Here is a 22,874-nt window from a genome sequence, read left to right as displayed (position 1 = left end):
TCCGGAGCACCTCAAAATCAAGGCGCTGAGAGGCATATAAAAGTGTTTCCCAGGACCCCATAGTAGAGAATGTTTCTGGGAACTAATTTTTTCTGATTTTCTCAAAACCACTTGGATATTTTGCCTCTGAACACACAGATCACCCCATACACCTATGCTTGCCAAGTAGGGGCTTATGAGGTGCTGAGCACTGAGAAGCTTCCCACGCCATGTCCATGGATTCTGCGTCTAACCCTCAAAGGAGGCACGATGTCTTCTCAGCCACCAAGAGTAGACTTCTGAAGGCAACAAGCAATGGAACGTGCAATCTGAACCTATCAACTGTGTACTTGGGGAGGGAAACTTGGACAAATCATAGTTCTTTGTGACTTTGCAAGTATTACATCTATGAAATGAGTATGAACTCACTTTGGACAGGGTTTCTTATGAAAAACCACTGAAATAATAATTTTAACACTAAGAAAAATACCAGCATAAACGTAGGGAACTAGATAGACTATGATAATGTAAAGTCAAAAAGATGCCAGAACTACTTTAACAGCAAGTGGAAACAATTAGCTGACCCAGCGAAATCCCACAAGTACAGGTTCCCATTCAACCTGACAGGATAGAACAAAGCTCTGAGGACACAAATTTCATTATGACCAGAAAGGCATATAAACTAGATGGGGGAAAAAAAGAAAAAGAAAAATTCTACATGCTTAAGTTAATATCCCCAAAAATTTGATTTGGGGCCTACTATGTGTCAGGCATTTAGTTCTTTTAGTCCTTTCAATAATCCTTGAAGGTGGAAATTATTCTTCCATTTTTAGTGGGGAAAAAGCTAAGATTGTAAAGTTTAAGCAAACTGCATATGTCTGAAGGAAAAAAATTAGCTCTAAGAACCTTAGTTTGCATGTAAAGCCCTCAGAACTAAAGGCTGTGACTATTCATCCCCAGAATCCTGACCAGTATTGTTTTCATGCTTCTTTCACATTTCAACAGAGGCTGAAAAATGTGACCAGTCCTCATGGAAATTCCAGTGATGGAATCTTGCTGTCTAATTTCTAAATGGTCCTGTTTCTCTGCTCACTCCCAGTGGTGAATGTTAAGTGCCTACCCTAGAATGATCAAGTGCCCACTGTACCATCCTCCTCTCTCAAAATGAGCTCAGAGTTCAGATGAAAGGAAGCAGTCATCACTGTACTGTCAACATGGGCATGCTAGAGAACCCCAGATTTTGGCAAAGACTAAGAAGGGCCCGGGAATCTCCATGCTCATTGAGTGCTTTTGGGTGGGCAACTTTCCTTCCCATCAAAATAGAGGAAGACAAAAAAATTCATCAGGAGTATGTGGCAATTTCATGGACTGACAGATGGAGGTGTGTAGCAATACATCTTTTATTACTTCCCTTGACAGCTACAGATTGCATGCTGAGTTTAACTGGGCTGATACACACATTCTGCAGGTGCATCATTGAGAGAGAATTTTTTGAACATTTTTCTGGTTATCACAGAAATAAAGTACCTACGTAGGGAAAGAAATTTCCTGGTAGCACAAAGAATGTTTCTCCCTACTACTCCAAATACTCTCTCCAGTCACATAATCCTAAAAATAAGCATATTAATGCTTGCCAAATTTACTCTCAAACATGCACAGGCCAGCCTGCATTAAAGGGTGTCTCATCTGTTGAGTTTATGAAGTGATTTGTAATCATCGACTCTATAAATAAGGGAATGTAACTTTCTTTACAAAACTATCAGGCTTCATAAGGGACTATATTTATGTCATATATAAATAAATAGCTTGGGATGATTAAACTTGATATCCTAAATTTGATTTTCATAGTTAGAAAACTGAAACTGCACTGTGCCCTTACAGCAGCTCTAGTTAACAAGTACCCGAGGCTTGGAGAAACTAGGTCTTCATTATCCAGAACACCAGCGTCACACCACATTTGATGAATGATTCTCCCTGGCACACTCACACCTGACATGCACAGTGTGTGGATTACAGAGTTTTCGGACAAACAAAAGAAAAATCTTTTTCTACCACCAGTGTCTGATGCCACAGGTATATCATCTAAGGAAAACAAGATTTCTTGAGGAATATGGAATGTATTTAGTGTTTCCAATAAATAATCATTCTGCCATGATCTGTAAAACACTGAGATAGAAATGGGCCTGCTTATACTTTATCTTATGTCCTGATGAACCTCCCGATTAGGGTACTGAGCAGGGCCCCCATCTCCCAGATGACTGTTCTGATCTAGATAAATGTCAAAGGTGGTGCCGGGCGCGGTGGCTCACGCCTGTAATCCTAGCTCTCTGGGAGGCCAAGGCGGGCGGATTGCTTGAGGTCAGGAGTTCGAAACCAGCCTGAGGAAGAGAGAGACCCCGTCTCTACTATAAATAGAAAGAAATTAATTGGCCAACTAATATATATAAAAAAAAATTAGCCGGGCATGGTGGCGCATGCCTGTAGTCCCAGCTACTTGGGCAGCTGAGGCAGAAGGATTGGTTGAGCCCAGGAGTTTGAGGTTGCTGTGAGCTAGGCTGACGCCACGGCACTCACTCTAGCCTAGGCAACAAAGTAAGACTCTGTCTCAAAAAAAAAAAAAAAAAAAAAAAAAAAAAATCAAAGGTGGAAGTGGAATGTTATTAGCAATGAAGCCCTATGGCTTAAATAATGATGTGTGGTATAAACATATTTACATTCTATCATATATGGAATAAATAAAAAGTACACATGAAAATATAATATACTTAATTATACACATACAATGTATCCTAAAATTTAACAGCAAATTTCTATATATCAAACTAAAGTCTTGTTGACATACTACAATGGCATTTAATCATGTAGCTTTTATTAATTTCAGTAAGAAACACAGACTCTCCATACTTGTTAACAGTTTAAATTTTAGAAGTTTGCCTTTTATACCCATGACTTTGAATTTTAGGGAGCCAGATGATGACCAGGACTGCTAACACAGTGGATCCACAGAGGACTACAAACCCACTAACATACTGTGGCTGCTCAAGGGAAAAGGAAAATACACTCTGCCATGGAGCCAGAGCTCTGGCTCCATGAGGAAAAGAGTCATCTACAATTCACAGACCTAGTGTCCCAGGATAGGGTATTTATGATGGTTAATTTTACATCAGATTGCCTGGGACACAGGGTGCTCAGATAAGAGGTCAAACCTTATTCTGGGCATGTGACCTTGGGACAGTTAGTCACAAGTTTGTGCCTCAGTTTACTCAGAAGTGAAATGTGAAAAATAATAATGTTGAGTACGTGGGGTTGTTAGAATGCACTAAGCTCCTGGGTCACATCCGTGGAGCAGTGCTCAGCACATGGTAAATGTTGGTGTCAGTTTTTACTAATCCTGGAGCCCTTTACTAATTCTTCCAGACCCAGGAGGTAGTAGGCTGCTGTGGTTCGTGGAACCACGTGGGTCGCTGTACAGAAAACACCCATTTACCAGCCCACCTCCCCCTAAGACTGAGCAGAGATGACATTGTCTTTCTCGTTATGTTTCCCAGCAGCCAGTGAGATGTGTGGCACCCAGTGAATGTGGACTGAGGGCTTGAAGGGAGGACATGTTCCAGCAAGGAGCAGACACCTGAGGGATGCTGTTATGACTAACAATGGCAATGTGGCAAAGTACTGTTCCACCTAGAATCCTGCCAGGTAACACAACTTACTATTTTGGCTTATGAGCAAGTTCTGGAATTTTTAATTTGTTTAAATTCAATTGCTTTAAAATCTTTCAAATAAGGTCATTTTTGTTTACATACTTGTCATTCTTAACATCACAGGGAAGTACGCATAACAAAGCTAACTGAATCGATGTTTCTTCAATGCCAGGAGACCAAAATCCTAGAAATATTTTTGAGCAGTCTCTTGAGGTTACATCTAATTTTCATTGTACATAATGCACAATTATTACCATTACAGAGTCATTAAGAAACAGCTTTCTGAGTACAAACAAAAGCAAAGCATCAACAGAGACTCCAGGCAAGACAGCAATGGCAACTGCATTATTAAAGCTCGGCTCCCCAAACTGACGTGCCCGCTGAAAGGAGAAGGGATAACAGCATCACCGCCAGACTAACCCTGATCTCAGTTATGGGATTTAATTTCAGCGTCGAAAGGCCCTGTGTTGAAAGTACTCTTTTTGTGAAAACACCCTGCTAAACAGCAAGCCCTGAAACAATGGAAGTCTTCACCCTGATACACATTCACTAGTTCCTCTGAGTAAGCCTCACGGTGCTCAATGAGGGAACAGAGGAAGGAGGAGATGGAGACACACCAATACACACACACACACAGTATCCTAGTCTGGGCCACAACTAAGAAACTCAGTAAATGCCACAGCCTTTTAACCTCTGTAATTTTTTTTACTCCATGTGAAACATATACAGATTTAAACACACTGTCAAGTAAGAGTGTAACAAAAGCTACAATCTCTGGTTAAGCATAAAGAAAAATAGGTCATAGAGGAATTCAAATTTTCCATCACTTTATAAAAGGAAAGGTGAATTCGCATATGCTATAGGTTAAATGTGTGTGTCTTCCAAAATTCAGGTGTTGCCAATGTGACAGTATTAAGAAGTGGGGCCTTTGAGAGGTGATTAGGGCATGAGAGCTACTCCCTGACGAATGGGACTAAGGCCCTTCTGAGAGAGGCTACACCCAGCATTCAGCTGGCTTGCCACATGAGGACAAAGCAAGAAGGTCCTGAACAGACCAAGTGCCAGGGCCTAGATCTTGAACTTCCCATCCCCCACAACTATGAGAAATAAATTTCTGTTCTTTCTAAATTACCCAGTCTCAGATATTTTGCTGTAGCAGCACAAACAAATTAGGACAGCATTTACATTTCTAGGCCAAATAGCATTTCTCACTCAAAACAATTTGGGAAGATCAGCTAAAGCTCACCTGGATATTATTTAGAATGATGAAGGCTGTGTACCAAGTCAATGAGCTACTAGAAAGGACAAAAAAAAAAATTTTTTTTTTCCCTGAAGGATTCAGCTACTTTGATTTTACAAAAAGTACACTTGGTAGCAGCCACCTAAGGAAACCTACTCACCACGATATCCTCAGGAAATGTGTCTCTGCTGAAGGAGCCGTCATCAAACATGACCTCGTAGAAGGTTTGCGATGTCACAGCGATCACTCTGCAGCTGTAATACCGGGTGTTCCGATGCTTTGTGATGACTGTCTGGCCCACGGAGATGGCCTTCTCACAAGCCTTGGACTTCTAAAAGAGGAGACAGAGAGAAAAGGAAGAAAAAGAATATGAGAGAGGAAAGGAAAAGAAAGAACAGAAAATAAATATTTATGTAGAAAACAATCATTGGTGTGGCTGAGATATTAAAAAAACTTTTTAACTTAATACTGAAGAATAATTTCAAACTTACAGAAAAGTTGCAAAATACAAGCAGTATAAACAACACTAATATACTTTTTGACCCTTTACCCAGATTCATCTATCATTTGTGTATAAATATATTCATATATATATATACACACACAGTCTGACCAGTCTGACCTATGAGACTGATCTGTATCTACAGAAAGCTAGGATTCATTAAATCCCAGTATTACCTTGCAGGGATATTTAGAACGCTACTGGGAAATGCAGTTTTATTATCATTTAGATTCACAAGTCAATCAGAAGTTTTACTTTTTTTCCCCCTCAATTTCAGAAAAGCTAAAATACTTTGCACATAACGTGCTATGCTCTTTTTTATTCTAGAAACCTAAAGAAGACATTCCCAGAGAATCATTCATTCATTCATTAATTTCTCTGACAGCCATTTGTAGCTAGATGGTGGGCACCAAGCACCTGACCTGGTGTTGGAGATTCAAATATACAAATCCACTTAGAATGGATTCCTGTATCCTGGAACAGGCCCAACAGGTATGTGTTATGAAGGCGTCTCACAGGTGGCAAGATAGAAGACTGATGGGGCACTTCCCATCATACCATCTATCACAGAACTCTGCATTCCTAGGCCACTGTGGACCTGGGGAGGGCAATTTTTTGTTTTTTTCTGGAGACAAGAGTCTTGCTCTGTCACCCAGGCTAGAGTGCCATGGCATCAGCCTGGCTCACAGCAACCTCAAACTCCTGGGCTCAAGAGATCCTCCTGCCTCAGACTCCCGAGTAGCTGGGACTACAGGCGCATACCACCATACCCAGCTAATTTTTTCTACTTTTAGTAGAGACGGGGTCTCGCTCTTGTTCAGGCTGGTATGGAACTCCTGACCTCAAGTAATCCTCCCGCCTTAGCTTCCCAGAGTGCTAGGATTACAGGTGTGAGCCGTGGCACCCTACCCAGGAGGGCAATTCTTATGCCATCCTAGAGAGTCTGTTATCCTGTGAGCCCAAGGAAGCCACTGAGGGGTTTAGGGATAGAAGACAAGGGATCCAGGTCCGTATGACCACAGGTAGAGAAGGGGATGGTGGAGCTTACTGCAACAGTACAGGTGGGAGACGAGGGCCTGCAGTAAGGAACTGGGGACAAGGATGCTCGTGATATGGACAGGGGCAAGCCCCTCCCAACAAACATGTTCCTAAGGGGCTCTTACTTAGACAGTGAGCTCTGCCATCTAGTTTCCCACATGCCTAACAAAACAAAAGAACACTTTCCTCCTAGAAATCATTTCCCAATGACTGCTGAGTTGGTTTGGAAAATTTTCTGTACCTTTAGGTGTAGTCAGGTGTGTGAACATTTTAACAAAGCACAACAGTAAGCAGCCTATAGTGATTTAAATGCACTATATGCTTGAAATAAAAATCTTTAACAGCTAGGTGATGGTATATTACATATGTTAAAATAATTACCCAGTTTCCTACTTCATTCTCCCAACCATTCCCTTGAAACAAATCGAACCTTTCAGAGCGAAAGAACTCATATGTAATAGTTAATATGAGTGAAGGCACAGTTACGTGCCTTCAGAGTTATGCAGAGTTACGTAACTCCAAAACTGGGCCCATGACAGCTACTTAAGGTTGTACAGGTCACAAGTACCTCTAGGAGTTCACATTCACAATGTATGTGGGCACAATGGGATAAACAGGGCTTCATTTTAGCAGAGCTTCCCTGAAGATGTTGCCTCTCTCTGTCCAACTAAAACACGCGCATGGGTAGAATTACAAGTACTGTATTTTACCATGATAGCAGTTCTTTAGTGTATATTTCATTAGAATTTGAGTTTTAACAAAAATTGTCCTCAAAGAAGACAATATGGTTTGGATTTGAATTCTAAGCTCTGATTCTTACTAGCCGTGTGATCTTAGGGATGTTACTTAATCTCTAGCAGCTTCGGTTTGCTCATCTGTGGAAGGGCTAATACTTACATCAAAGGTTTGCTGTAAAATAGGATGAAGTACACAAAATACCTACACTCACAGGCAGGAGGTTCTCAACAAATCTTAACTGGCTTCATTTTTAAAAATGGAGAGCACATCTGAGAACGTAGTCCCAGGTTAATGAACCACTCTTTCCTACTGCACCTCAGTAACTGGCGTGTACGACCGGGCAACAAACACCCTGATTGCATACAGACAAGCCCACCCCAGCCTCAAGTCACTACTGGAGAAGCAATCCAGGCACCTGCGCTTCACCTTGCCCACTGTAGCAGCCTCAGACTCTTGTCAATCTTGGGAGCATTGCTATGCTCCCTAGGAGGGATGGCATGTGGTGTCCTCCCCCTATGCCTAGGGCTCCCAGGCCTTTGATTACAACTCTCTTAAGGCCCTCACCACATGACCTTTTCATTTACTGTCCCTCTATGACAGGTTAAGTCCACGAGGCAGTGACAGGGCTTGCCTTTTTATCTGCAGCACCAAGCACAGTGTCTATAACACCATTGCTGCCAGATGAACAAGGAATGGGTGAATGCATGGATACACAAGGGGTGAGTGAGTTAGTGAATGAACTGTGAGTATGGGCACAGATGCATTTTCAAAATGTCCAGTAAAGGACAAAGAGAAGCAAATGGGCATTTTAGAAAGATGCTTCTCTTTTTCTGGGTGGGCGGGCATGCATGTGAATAGGGAAAGAAAATAAAGACAGTTTATGGTGAAATTCACAGGGTCTGGAAAGTAGAAGAGGCCAGTCAGGGAAAAGAAAGGTGATACAGGCTTTCTAAGGAAAAGGCTGACTCTGGATCACAATCATTTTCTTCCTGATTAGGACATGAAATTTATGCAGATTGTTGGTTAGAAAGATGGCCAGCACACAAGTTAAATATATAACCTTCATCTAAATAAAAATTATTATAAGCTTCAAGCATGACCATTTCGTAAAGAATACTAAGGAAAACAGATTCTTTCATAATGCTATTTTGATAGGATTTCTGATTTATTTTTGCAGGAAAAATTTATTGACAAGCATACTTCATAACTGATTATACATCCTCAAAAATATTTCCTGTCAGAAAAGCCTAAGAATCTATTGATGTTAAGAATGTCATTTCTGATCAGAGAAGACAGACGTTATGCCAGGGACTCCATCAGATTAAAGAAATGGCTGTGGTGTTTTGAAGATTAGTGTGCAAGCTAAGGTTGTGAAAGCTGAATTTTCCTTAACATGAACTAAGCAGAAACAAACAGTGGCTTAAATAAATACATACTTCATTTAAAGAAAAGCTAGAGCCAGTTAGAGACAATGGGGATGTAAAGATGTTAAGTAAGAAAATGTTACAGACATTCCACAAATGCATAAAAGAGTTCCTGGGAAACAACATATCTAGAATTTTCAATATATGCCCACATACATGAGTTTATTAAATTCTCCTAATAATGGTGTGAAGTAGTTGTCCTTTTGAATAAATAGATGATATAATGGAGATACAAAGTCAAGTGACTTTCCCAAGCTCTCAGGGCTGGTAAGAGGTGGTCTAGAGCAATACCATGAGTGCTTGGTATTGTCAATTAGGAGAAGCAAACATGGAAGGAAATCAGAGAAGAAATAAAACCAACCAAGAAGCAGGATTAATGGAATTCAAGCAAAGAGTTGCCTAACGAAGTTATACTTTCTTTTTCTTTTTTAACTTTTATTTATTGAATACCTCCTCTGTTATAGAGACCTGTTGAGGCACTTCCCATATAAGAATTTATTTAATTTCTCCAATATACCAAGAGTTGGATTAGCAACTTGGATTTGGAGCATATCTGGTGATAAAAATGTAGAGACTGTATAATTGTGTATGCTCTTAGGTTTCATATACGTACATACATGCACGCGCGCACACACACACACACACACACATACACACACACACACACACACACACAGAGTGGTAAATTGCAAAACTGCCCAGAAATCTTCACTCCTTATCTCCACACCCTTTGCAACATGACTTTGCAGTTTCCCCCATCAAAGCCTGAATTTTATTTTCTACCTTTTGAATTCTGGGCTAGACTGTGGCTTAGCTTGCATTGGCTATAGGAAAACAGCAGAAATAATGGTATACCAACTCCAAGCCTTTTGTTCACGAGGACTTGTATACTTCTGCTTTCTCTCTAGGGGCCTTAGAGTCCACTGTGTAAGCAAACGCAGGTTTGTGGCAGAGGAGAGAACACACTGACCACAGGCCCTAAACATGTGAGAGCCCAGTCAAGACCAGGCAAGCTGTTCTGCAGCTGACCACAAATGCATGAGGCAGCACAGCCAAGCCTAGCCTAAACTGATGATCTACAGAATCATTAGCTAAATAGTTACCATGGCTTAAGCCATTAAGTTTTGTGATGGTTTGTCATTAACACAGGTATATATGCCTAGAAAAAAGGAATACTGAGAAAAAATATATGTTAGCAATGTATATTAATAACTCTGGCTAATGGGATTTGTTTATTTTCTTCTCTGTATTTTCCACTGATTATGTATTTCATTAATAATTATTGAAAACACTGAATATAATAAAATAGAGTTTTTGCAAATTTTTAAAATTCCTTAAATAACAATCAACCCATGAAAAGTCAGAACTATTTAATTGGGACGCTACAAAAAAAGCTGACCAAATTATTTAGTAACAAAAGATCATCTTCAACATTGATCCTTCAGTTCAGTAATATGATGTAAGAAGAACTTGAGAGAATGAGCATTTTGTAAAGCGGAATGATACATAAATTGGTTATAAAATTTCATCTGACTTATATATAGCTCATATTTAGGGCAAATGTGATATAACAATAATGCACCTCACTTTGTTCTTAATAATCACCATTGACTCCTAAGGCATGTTGTATCAATCAAATAAATAGATTTCATCTTCAGGTTTGGGAGTAAGGAAATACTATATTAAGGAAAAGAAAATTTCATCAAGTCTTTTGGGAATTCATTACTATTATTGTCCCTCCCATCACACTAAGCCACCTCCAAGGGACAGCACCAATAATAAAATCCAGTTGTCTAAATGTAAAAGAGTTTTCTCTCCACTGATACTATGTGACATTTAATCAGGTGTAGGCTGGAAATTAAACAGGCCCTTCTTACAAAGCTCTCTAACTTTTCTAAGAGTCTACCAATGTTGAAATAAATGGTCAAACTTCAGACAATACATGGCTAACCACCAAAGATTATAACCTGAAGAAGGAGGAAAAGATGTTCCTAATATCTAGACTGGCTTACCAAAAGCACAGGAACATCTGCCAGGCTGACTCCAGAATTTAAAGCCAGCTTGACAAAATCCAATGAGAAAAACATCATTTCTTATCTGACGAGCAGCCTACAGCAGTGAACTCTGAGCCCAATTGCCAAGAACCAGCTGTCAATCAATGCAACAAGAAAGAGCAATGAAAGGATGGATTTGGGGTGAAAAGAGTGTATTTAAATAAGCAGTTACTAAGTACTCATTACAAATAAGGCACATTTTTAGGTGCCAAAAATAAAAGAATGAGAGAGTCCCTTCTCTGTAATAGCTCACAGACTAGAAAGGTAGACAGACATGGATGAGCATAAGGCAAGGTATTATAACAGCTCAGATGAGGGAAGGATAGGGCCCTCCAGGGAAGGAAACACATAGTGAAACATCTGAATCAGGCCCAAGGCAGCCAGGAAGCCCATATGCATGCAACTTGGGAAGGTTGCTAGTGAGTACAATGTTTGGTGCCACAGACCCTTCTGGCTACCCCATGAAGCCTGCGGGCCCCTACTCAGAACAATGTTTTTATATGCATAAAATAAACACACCAGGTTACAAAAAAATAAAAACAATTATATTGAAATAATATTGGAAAAATAAATATGCTTCCTTAATAATGCGTTAAGTACTAATATCTAGAGGCAATTCTAATAACTATTAATATCCTAATTTCAAAACTGTGATGAGTGTAATACTTTGAAATCGTTGTTAAAATGCTAATATGATTTCTATTGCAGACAGACTCACAAAAACTGCTAATGCCACCTCTGCCAGTGCTCAATACTGAAGGAATAGTTAAATTCTTGCTAGAGTTTAGTGAAAGAAAAGTATAATTTTTTTCCATCTTCTAACAAAAATTTTTTGATAGCAACATAAAAATTTTTATCTGAAATATTTAAAGGCACAACAGTCAACCTTTTAACAACAGCCTTATAAAAATGACAACAATGCTATTTATATACTGGTACTTGTATATACTGTCAATAAAAGAACATAGTGGAGAAATTAAAGACAGAGAAGGCACCTCGTGAAGGGTTAAGTTATGAAGGCTAAAATGGGTAAATTTTGGGGACTTAGCCTGACACAGGAATCTAACTGATATACTAAGAGTAGGCTGTACACTGAATTCTCAAATATCATTTCTCCCCATTGGGTTTTTTTTTCCATCATATTATGGAGGTACAAATATTGTTAGGGTTACAAATATTGCCCCTGCCCCCCTCCCTCCCCCCGATATGTCCAATCCCCCGGTGGTGTGCATCACACACGTTATGGAAGCATGCACCCCATTCCTCCTCCCCCCTCCCGCCTGCCCACCACCCGATAAAAACTTAAGTTTTGATTTTTTTTTTTTTTGACATTTTGGTTACATTGTATATCTTTGCCTCTCCCTAAGAAGGGATAGAGTTATGCCCTTCCCTTCCAAAATACTCGCTTTGTTGACAAAGAACAGAGAGCAGTTAACTTCTAAGGCAAGAGCTCAGAGGGAAGGACTTCTGAGTGGCAGAATGAGGGAAGATTGCTCTGCTTGCATTCTCCTACCAGACCTCTGCTTGCATTCTCCTACCATTCTCCTGTCTGTGTTCACACCTTAAAGAAGGGTCACCCAAAGTCTGATGAGATGAATCATAGGCAGAAATGTCATCTTGGGAAAATTCTTGACTGGGTTCTCCATCTACACAGTGATGTTAATGAAGAGTATATATCCAAATACAGTAATGTATGTAGAAGCTCACAGAGCCAGCAAGGCGGAACAGGTGAAGAAACCAAACTAAGTAACTTAGCCAACGAATAGTCCAAAAGACACATTTCTACTTGTATTGAATGACCCTTTCACCTTCTCAACTTTGTTATTTCTCTATGCAATAATAACCTGCCAGATATTATTATTGTATTTTTTCAAAGTATCTTATACACAATTTCTACAGGGGTTGGAGTAAATAAATTAATATAAACTATTATTCTTTTATCAAACTTATGCAGAAGTCACTCACCTAAATTGCCTTGTAATAATAAAAGCTTTCTTTGTAAAATTACAAGACCTAGGTAAAAATCCTATACCCAGAAAAACCTAAACCCCTGGGGCTTCTTGAAGAAATAATTGCTCTTACAGCACAAATGCACATGCAGACTCATAAAAGTGTCACAAGTATTTAATTTTCTAGAAGTCTGCTTGTTCACGTGTACTTTTATTTCTCATGGGTTTTTAACTACAAACATATAATACAGTGGGAAATGGGGGAAAGCAGTTTCCCAGCAGATTTAAGGTCTTATTCACTTAAACGTCTGTAGAAGTATAACAAACATGCTGCAGTAGATACTGAGAAAAAGCTAATTTTTTTCTATCTGAATCATGAGCTCACCTCAGATGTAGTGGTCCTGTCTGGTAAATGGACTGGGAAGACAAAACCATCTTTAGATACAGCTGAGTATTTGCTTCACTGTGTTAATGTAAGAACTTATCAACAGGCAGGGACCACCTGCTACCTATTCTATAATAAATAGTAAGCAACTTCATAGAAAGTAGAGGTGAGGGTTCACATTAGTTAGACTGGCAGGGCTGGCAGTGGCCTACTGCCAAACTGAAAGCTGACATGAGCTTCTCTTAGAGTCACACCTGATTTTACCAGTTGCTAGAGAACAAGTGAATCTCTGGATGCCCGGCCCCAGAAGCTCTGCCTTGGGTTTTTTTAATTTCAGGAGTTGTTCAGTCTTCTTGAGTGGCAACAGTAAAATTTGGGAAGAATAATAGATTCAACACAATTCCAACTATTAACAGCAAGATGTATGTGTGTATGTGTTTGTGTGTATAGAAATTAACAAGCTGCAAGAGATCTAAAACACTCAAAGCAATCTTGAAAAAAAGAACAAAGTTGGAGGACTTACAATTTGGAGGAAATAAAATAAGAAGAAAAAGCATTTATTCAACAATAAAATAATATGAATTTATTTTAGATGACTTCTGATGAGACATTTTCAACAGGGAGAAACTAGAGATGTAGGGTATCACTATATAGTACTCTTATAAGGATTTCTGGCTCCCAATTACAGCTGGTGAATGGGTTAAACAAATAGATACAAAAATTTTCTTAACAAAACAAGGTAATCCAAAACAAAACAGACCAATGTGTTTAACAGGTTTTCTGTACCACCAAGAAGGAAGCCCAAGTAAAGCCTGAAACCACATAAGCTTATCTAAGTCATAGTTTCAAGTTAGAGAAATTACTACTAAAACAGCACAGTCTAAATGAAATGCCATGTGTTCTGACTCTAAAGACCTGGAAATGCGATAACTTTTAAAAACTGTTGAACCTCTCTGAAGTTCAATTTCATCATCTGCAAAATGGGTACAATCCCAATACCTACCAGGTTACTGTGAGGATCAAATGAGATGAGGTACTATATGTGAAAGCACATGGTGAATTACAAAAGACACTATACAAATACTGGCTATTATGACACTTTTATAACCCTTGTCTATGTTAAAACACTGCCCCCAACAAAGGAGGGAGGTCACATTGAGCAAGAGACAAAATTAGGGTAGAAGAGCCAACTGTGTCTATAAAGATACGCTCCTTATATAAGAGAGAATGGGGGAGAGAGAGAGAGGGAGGGAGGGAGGGAGGGAGGGAGGGAGGGAGAGAGAGAGAGAGAGAGGGAGGGAGGGAGGGAGGGAGGGAGGGAGGGAGGGAGGGAGAGGGGGAGAGAGAGAGAGAGAGAGAGAGAGAGAGAGAGAGAGAGAGAGAGAGAGAGAGAGAGAGAGAGAGAGAGAGAGAGAGAGAAAACAAACACACAAATTTCCTAGGTTTCTTTGGATTTCGGAAGTAGCCAAAGGAACACTAGAAGGAAAATCAGCCAAAAGCTTTGTGCTACCCATCCCCATCACATCCATAGCAGGAGCAGTGCAGATTCTGCCTATCTTGCCAATGCTAATAAAAGGGGATAAATCTACAGAGTCTTTAAAGTCCATTATTAATCAAGCAAACTAATCTCTGTAAGTTTGTCTAGTGTTAAATGAGTGACTCTATGTACCCAGCATTGTGCCTGAAAGGCGGGTGTATGGGGTTCCTGTGTGGGCAGGAAGGGAAGGAGCCAGCAGGCGCTGTGGCAGTAACACTTACTTCCCAGGCTCCTTCCCGTTCTCCATCACCTAGGGTTAATCTCTGTGGTCCATATAACCTTAGTTAAAATGACTTTCTTGGTGGCTAGTAAGGACACTGCTTTGTTCTCCAAATATGTAATAAAGATGAAAATGATATTGGATTTTTAGGTATAAATTTTTTATACTTTTTAATTGAAAAATTAAATATAAGGATTTGTAAACTTTGCATTTTTTTCTAATTTCGATGAAATGTACGGGGAAAGGGGACAAACTTAACCAAGAGGCCTACTACTAACGCAGGGAGGGACAGACAGAATGGAAAATAACTCATTAGGGTATTGATGCTCACAAGGAAGAGGGTTTCACTTCTCTCTGCCCCCGCCCCAAACAAAAGCTTCTGAGTGCCAGGTCAGCCCAGTGAGAGAAATTAAAATGATAGTTTACTGAAAAATGTGGAAAAGAATTTTCTTACATTTCTTTAGACACTGCTCTATAATGTCACTGACCCACTACCCACAGTAAGGGATGAAAAGACAAGAGAGGACGTAGGATGCCTTACCAAGAAAACTAGCCAACTTCAGATAAGCAATGGTCAAGAAACTGCCCACTTTGCATGGAAAGGAAAGAAGTATCAATTTGTGCACAAGAACTGTGTAAGAACCAAAGAGGGTTCCAATAACGCATGGAAGGGCAGGGCAAAGAAGTTGGGCATCCCCCAGGCTAACTGGCTTCTTGCCAGGAAGCTTCATGAAGCCTTTTGAGTTAATCCAAAGTTTTTTATATCATGTTTGTTGAAAGTGGGCATACAGTATAGATCTGGACAGTAGCTGTTTAGATAGAAATGTTGGAAGTTATTAATAACTCATTTAATTGCCTTTTCTATTGCTTGTGGGTGGTTAATATTCTTAAAATTATACTTTCATTACATTTTGTCAATATCTATGGATTTCATTATGACTATGGCATCTAATTACTATTTTCTACATGAAGGAATTGAAAATGTTGCCTCTTATGCTTTGTAAAATGTTGGAATGTTGAATACCCTTTGCTGTTTTGTGTCTGTTGACATATTCCAGTTATACTTTTCTATTGTATCCATGGTGCTTGACTCTAAAACTAATGCTAAAATATAGGATTAGTGTCACTACTTAATATTCGTAACAAGCTATCAGATGATACTCCATGTCTTAATTATTTTTAAAGAGTACAAATTGCTGAAAAGCTTAAAATCCTGGGAACTGAGAAATTAATTCTAAAAAAAGTGAGCAGGCATTTTACATGAAAAAATACCTTATTATCTATGCTAAAAAAATGTAGCCAGACAACTGGCCCTTGGAGTGGAAAACCTGATTTTCCACAGTACTTCGGTCCTTGAAGTTGCCAAGTATCAAGTGTCCCAGGTAAGTATTTCTCATTGCAATGGGCCCCCACAGATCCTAGGTCTGCTGATGGCCTTCCTGGTCCCCAGGTGCACATCGTGGTGGACAATGACAGAGCCAAGTAGGAAACACATCACTCACAAGTTTCTCCTGTGGATACTCATGAGTCAGCTTTTGTGATAAAAATCAAACACCTATGCCAAGATGCAGATTTTTCTTGATTTTTTCTTTTTAAAATCAGGAGCAATTTACAGAATGACAGAATAAAAAGTTCAGGCAAACATTCTTTCCTATGAAGGTACATTATTCCACATAGAACTAAAACCATATTTTGAGAGAGAGGAAACTATTAAGTTTTATAAAAGTTCTCTTTTGTTACAAAAGCAATCAAGTTAATGTTTTTTTTTATTTTCTTTTTGAAATACCAAAGCATCGCTATTAACAAGTTTTTATTCTAGCATATGAAAAATTTATTAATGAAAAATGCTGACATATTATTGTGCTTATTTATATCCAAATAGAGGTGTTAATTCCATTCATTCTAGATAATTTTTTAAACTTTATCAATTTTTATTAATTTCTCCATGCACCCATATACAGTTCAGAGCAGGTAAAAGTGCTTGAGTTTTTGGCCTTGAAGGTGACAAGACTTATGAACATGAATCCTCAGCTCGCAAGCACAATGTCAATTATTTCCAGAATAAAGCAAAGCAGTATAGCTATAGAAAGATTTTCCAAATTGCTTCCCAAATTACAAGATGTTTAGTACCATGAAATAGGCCATAAAGGTTCTCAGTCCAGAAAAATAAACTTAAAGAATGTTATAGCAGCAGCAGCCCCTCTCCTCTGAATATGTTTTATATTGAATAATATGAAATTGCTGATATTCAACCAATTTTAAACTAAAAAAACAGCAATTTCATATGTTCATCCTAGTGTGTCATCTGATCTCACATCAGTACATATCAGGGATTTAAGATTTGGGTAATTTTCTCAATGAATCTCAGCATGATTCAGAATGGTAATTAGGAATCTGAATTTGGGACTGCCTGATGCCAAGGTTATTTTGACTATACCACACTTGCAACTCCTAAACCTGAGTAGTACAATGACATTTCAGTATGAGAATTATCAGAGAAGTAACCATCCTTTGAAGTTAATTTCCCAGACTTTTGAGATTTATCAACATAATAGAAGCTCATCAAATGTCTAAGAAATGGATTATTTTTCATTAGCACAAATAGTCTAGAGTGCAACCATTTTTCTTTAAAGAGAGGGGGTCTTACTACATTGTCTAGGCTAGACTCAAATGATCCTCCTGTTTCAGTTTCCCAAGTAACTGGGACTATAGGGAGCTGCGCCCAAGCTGCTTCACAGTAATCTTTCCAAAATTATTTTAAACTTTCTTGTGTTCTTTAATAGAGTATGCTGAGGCTGCTGTGAGCACAGGGGCTTGCTGCAGCTCTCCTTAAGTCCTTGTCTACCAACAGAGAGCATGGAGGAAAGAGGCTCTCTAGCTCCACTGACTCAGGCCTTCCTATGGAAATGCCTAAAAAAACAGCAGTAGGAGAACAAAATGAGGGGTACTGAATAGAGCTCAAAAATTTGCAATGGGATATATTGAATTCTCTTAACAAAATTAAGAAAAGCTTTATATTTATTGGCTTAACCTGATAAAATGAATTAAGGGAAAGATTGGTTCCAAGTGTAAATATTCTGAAAGGTTTGTGCTAAATAGTTCTCCTCCCAGGCAAATCTGACCTTAACTTTCTATCATCTGGGATAAACGGACTGAGATCTCAATAAAACACTTCTGTTGATAGGAGGATGAGGGATTTCTTTTTTTTAAATGTATTCAATATGTCAGATTTAGGAATATTGATCAGATTCAGGTTGGAATCACTATACCATTTTTTAAAAAATCCTTGCTAACAATTTTTTACTCCATACCTTCGCTTTGGTCAGAATTCCCTCTTTGTTTTTCAGTACTATTGGTGCAAACTCAGCAAGTCATTTGGAAAAAAACTTATTTGGAAGAAACAAACCATACACAAATACCTAATAATTATGTGCAAGTCTGAGAAGAAAGAGTACAGTTGGTCATAACAAACTTATTGAACAGAAAAGTTAGTAATATCCAAATTATTAAAGGAAAAACAACAACCAAAACAATTCCATCACCAACAAAACACAAAGACACACAGGACCTGGGAGATTCGGGTGAAGGTTTGTGGAAATGATACCATTCAGCTCACTGTTAGATGAGTGTTAGTTGAATTTTGGTTCTCTTTATGGAAAGGATGGAAGAGAAACTAAAAGAGGACAGAATCAAGCCATGGATTTGAGCTCCAGACTAAGTGAGGGAAATGAAAAGGACAGATTCCACTCATAGCTGCGTTTGATGTATGAGCCCTACAGGAGCTAAGGTCACAGGCATTAGGAGGCCACACTGAAAGTAGGCCTAACTGTTACTTTCATTATTTCTCAATTAACTGCTTGCCTCTTGGAGTCCTCTCTCTCTCCCTTCCCCACTACAGCTGATTTACCACCAATCCCTAAGTCTCCCTCCAAAGTGTGTCCGGAACCAAGACCCTTCACCTCATGCGCAGGACCTGGGCGCTGTGGAAACCCAGCCTCCACTTCTCGCTGGCACCACAGCGTTGGCTTCCTGCATCTCTTCAGTCCCTTCCGCTCGCTAACCCAGCTTCCTTGGTCTTTCGTTTGATTTTAAAATCCTGGAATGAGGTCAAAGTTTCTGAATTTTCTACCCTACTCTCATCCTTTCTTCAATATGTTTAAGAACTGTCCTCAAAGGAATTATAAACTTTGCTCTTAAAGAAAGGGAGCTAAGTGCCTTCTTGGCCCAGCAGGCAGCGTGTCAATCTCATAATCTGAAGAAAGGGAGCTAAAAAAACAGAGGGCATCCTCTGGAAGAGTTTGTGAGCCACAATCAGGGGCCCTAGCATGCAGGAGACAAGGAGGTGGTGGGACAAACCCACGCCCTACCCCCAATTCCAAAACCATACACAGCCCATGAAAAGTTGAGAGGATTTTCAAGAAAACATCAAAGTATTATATTTGTCTGAAAATCACAAAGTCTGAGATACAGGTGTCTGAATTACACTATAAGGTACCGTAGGTCTGATGATTTTATCACACTCCATGCCCTGTATTTTCAGTTACTTTAGTGTTCCTTTGGAGGAAGGTAAGAATTTTTTTTTTTCTTTGTAGATACAAGGTGCTGAAGTGATGCTTGAAAGTAGGATCTTTTGGACCTACAAATGGTGGAGCCAATTCCATGGCACTTGACCCAATGGTTCCAAGAAAAAAAGAAGAAAAAAAACGAAGACATCTACAATTTTAATTAACAATGCAATTCAAACATATGTAGTGTAAAAACATACAGTGTGAAACATCAAAAGATGACTTAGTGGACTCAGTAAAATAGATATCACCTAGGAAAGGAAAAATTGCATTAATAAGCCCTCAAACGAGAGCAATACAAAAATAAACTTATTAAAGACAGAGAAAAAGTAGACACGTAACCATGAACTCTGGACCATTTGAAAAAAAATATCATTTGTCTGCTCTGTCACTGAAGTGACCCTAGTACTAACTTAGCCAGTGCCATGTGCACCCTTCATGCCACATTTGGTCTCTAATAGAGCTCCCATATAAAGAACGTGGGTTCCTTGGTGAATCACCAATTCCAAGTTTGGTACAATAGAAACCAACATGACTTTGGCATTTCTGCTGAGAAAAAGCAAAGATAATTTGAAAGATGTCTGGAAGTGATTTTAAATTAGGAAAAAAGAAGTTAGTTACATGGAAGAGGCACCAAATATTCAAACTGGGACAAGAGCATCAAGAAGAAAACCGGCAACTGGCACTCACTGGGTTTATGAAAGGCTATAAACCATGACAATGCTCAGAAGAGTCCAACAATACAAGGTATAGCTAAGCAAAATCCTACCCACTGAAGTAACTTAACTGAATGCCACTTAACTACAAAAACACAACCATACAACCACCCATCTTGGGTCCAGGGGGCATAATATGGTGATGTGTTAACATACAGACATGATAAAATATAATTCTGGCCTTCAACCCAAAAAGCCTATTGAAACTAACTGAATTGAAATGTATAAACCAGAACAGGTAGATGCTGGGAAAACAGGTTTTCTAAAATTCTAGATAGTTGCAAAGAGATATTGTTCATGTAGCCATCTGGGAACAGACTCTACCTTTTTCCCCTAGTTGAACATGTGGACTTCAATTCTGGTTTAAGAACTAAGATACTTTCATGTTTATAAAAATTTTATTAAATGGAAAAGATGGATAATAAGTTTTCCTGAAAGAGTCCCAAATATAAAAGCCTATGGTACAGAAAAATACACCTTTAGTTTCAGATCTGGCAACACCCTACACACAGACAACTGTATACACCCATTAGAGAACTAGTACCCAGGCAAAAGTTTGCTATGATAAACTGCATTCACTTTCACCCTATTTGGTAAACCTACTTCTGCTACAATTTTATATCCTTGGCTAAATAAATGGGAATCTTACAGAGGGAGTAAGTGTTTGGGCTTTCTCCCTATCAATCCATAATCAACCTAAAACATGCCTATCCTTTCATAATTAATGAATTCATATAAAAGTATACTGATTTCTTAATTATTCTTGTCATTAAGTCTTTTCTCGATAATAGATACTGAAAGTATAATATAGCATACAATGTTCTCTCATGGTAAGAACTACTATTCTAAGGTTTAGAATTTAGGGGCATTGATCAACCATTTTGCACACTGTCGGGGCCTATGGATGATTTTGTATACTTAGAGGTTTTATTCTTGTTAGTGATGAGAGGCAGCCCCACCCATTATCACCCCAAGATTAGTTACAGAAGTGCAGATTAACCAGAGGAGCTGTCTTGCTCTGAGCCCTTCACCACATCCTGTGCACTGTAGTGTCCTCTCCTGTCCTGAACCCCTGCACAGCGATGACACAGAAGGGGCTGTAATACAGCTGGCCTGGGGAGCTGGTCTGAAGACACAAAGACTGGAAAAAGAAGCCAGCACGTGCGAAGAGTGTCAGACTAGAACATGAAGGACGGCAGAATGACACAATCTGGACAACCTTCAGAGTGGGAGGTACCAACTCAGAACCCACCTTACCCACTGCTTTCCATTATGCACACAAACATCACTGCCCCAAAATAAGGTGCATGTGTAAAACGTCTAAAACACACTTCACATAAAAGATACGCAATGAACACTAGTTTTCTTTCCTCCCCACTAATGCTATTCCTAGTTAGATAATTATTTCAACAAATTTATACCAAGCAGCTCCTATGGATGGCCAAGTGCTAGTTGCTAAAAACAGAAAGACAAAAAAAATACAAATAAACAAAACAAACAAAACAAAAACTCCCTGTCCTTAAGAAGTCTATGATCTAGTTAAAATATTAAGGAAAAAATACACAAAATACAAAAATAAATTGATCAACACTTGTTTTCTCTACAAAAGTTCTTCCTCTTTTTTGAATAAGTGTCTGTCTCCAGGTTAACATCTATGACTTCTAAATTTTCTAAAACTATGAAGGAAGCTAATTCCTCAAATGTCATATTTTTCTAGAGGAGAGGGTATTAAGAATGAACAGAATGTACCTCATATAAGATATTGTATAAAGAGGTCATGTCCATTGCAATGAATTGATGTAGAAACTACTGCAAGTGATTCTGGTGTCCCTACACGGAATATATGGACTATTCTAATCTAATACAAAGGTTTACTAAGTAACTTGCTTAGAAAACAATCTGCACATGCCATCTGTCTCAGCTATGTTGTCCTCTGTTATTCAAGTATCCTTTCCACTGGGCACCTGTCTAGTTTCACTCAGATATCAGGAGATGGTCTCTGTGGTGGCTATATTTTGCCAGAAGTATATAGTTTACATGCAGCTGATTGTTTGCTTTAAAGAAGGAATATTTTCTTGGTCATAAAATGTTAACAAAAAAACAAATAAAGAAAGAAGGAATATGTTTTCAAGACTTCCAATTTCAAAACTATTTTACTATTTATTGTGTTCTTTGCCTTTTCCTTATAAACATCTGTGAAACATTCAAATAAATGGGTTACGAATATATCCAAATGGAACCTTCAGAAGCAGAACCGGAAAACAGGTCACATTGGATCACGGCAAGGGTGACAAATCATAGAGCATGACTATACACACAAATACGTGTGTACATACTCATGTGCACATGTGAATATGACCTTACATTTGAAAGACAGCAGGTGACACTCAAAAAATGTGTTTGACAAAAACATTTGCAAAAACATACTAAAATTTAGGTTAAAATAACAGGGATCAGCTGTGTACTTAATCTGTTACATACTCCTTTCCATATTTTAAGAATTTTAAAGTTGCCTATTTTTTTTTTTCAAAATCTGACCTTTCTAATTGCAAAGTATGCTAACTGCTTGATGGGATAGTCAATTGTAGAAAATCAGATGAGGCCAGGGATGGTGGCCCTTGCTTGCCTGTAATCCTAGCACTCTGGAAGGCTAAGGCAGGAGGATCGCGTGAGCTCAGGAGTTTGAGACCAGCCTGAGCAAGAGGGAAACCCCATCTCTACTAAAAATAGGAAAATTAGCCAGGAATGAGGCAGGAGCATTGCTTGAGTGCAGGAGCTTGAAGTTGCAGTGAGCTAGGCTGATGCCACAGCACTCTACCCAGGGCA

The 22,874-nt window shown here is 38.9% G+C and overlaps 1 protein-coding gene across 4 annotated transcripts in view; it reads right to left on the bottom strand.

The window, feature by feature from the left end:
- The window catches only part of KDM4C (lysine demethylase 4C), a 367,466-nt gene that overhangs the window by 30,802 nt on the left and 313,790 nt on the right, over positions 1-22,874 (bottom strand). For all 4 annotated transcript variants that reach the window (XM_012738388.2, XM_012738394.3, XM_076008692.1 and 1 more), the window contains one exon: positions 5,081-5,251. In XM_012738388.2, the coding sequence (XP_012593842.1) occupies positions 5,081-5,251 (171 nt within the window). The remainder of the gene's footprint in view (positions 1-5,080; positions 5,252-22,874) is intronic.

Source organism: Microcebus murinus, chromosome 12, assembly GCF_040939455.1.
Source record: "Microcebus murinus isolate Inina chromosome 12, M.murinus_Inina_mat1.0, whole genome shotgun sequence".
Taxonomy (NCBI): domain Eukaryota; kingdom Metazoa; phylum Chordata; class Mammalia; order Primates; family Cheirogaleidae; genus Microcebus; species Microcebus murinus.
Note: the sequence above shows the minus strand (reverse complement) of the source record. Positions and strands in the feature narration are given on the sequence as shown.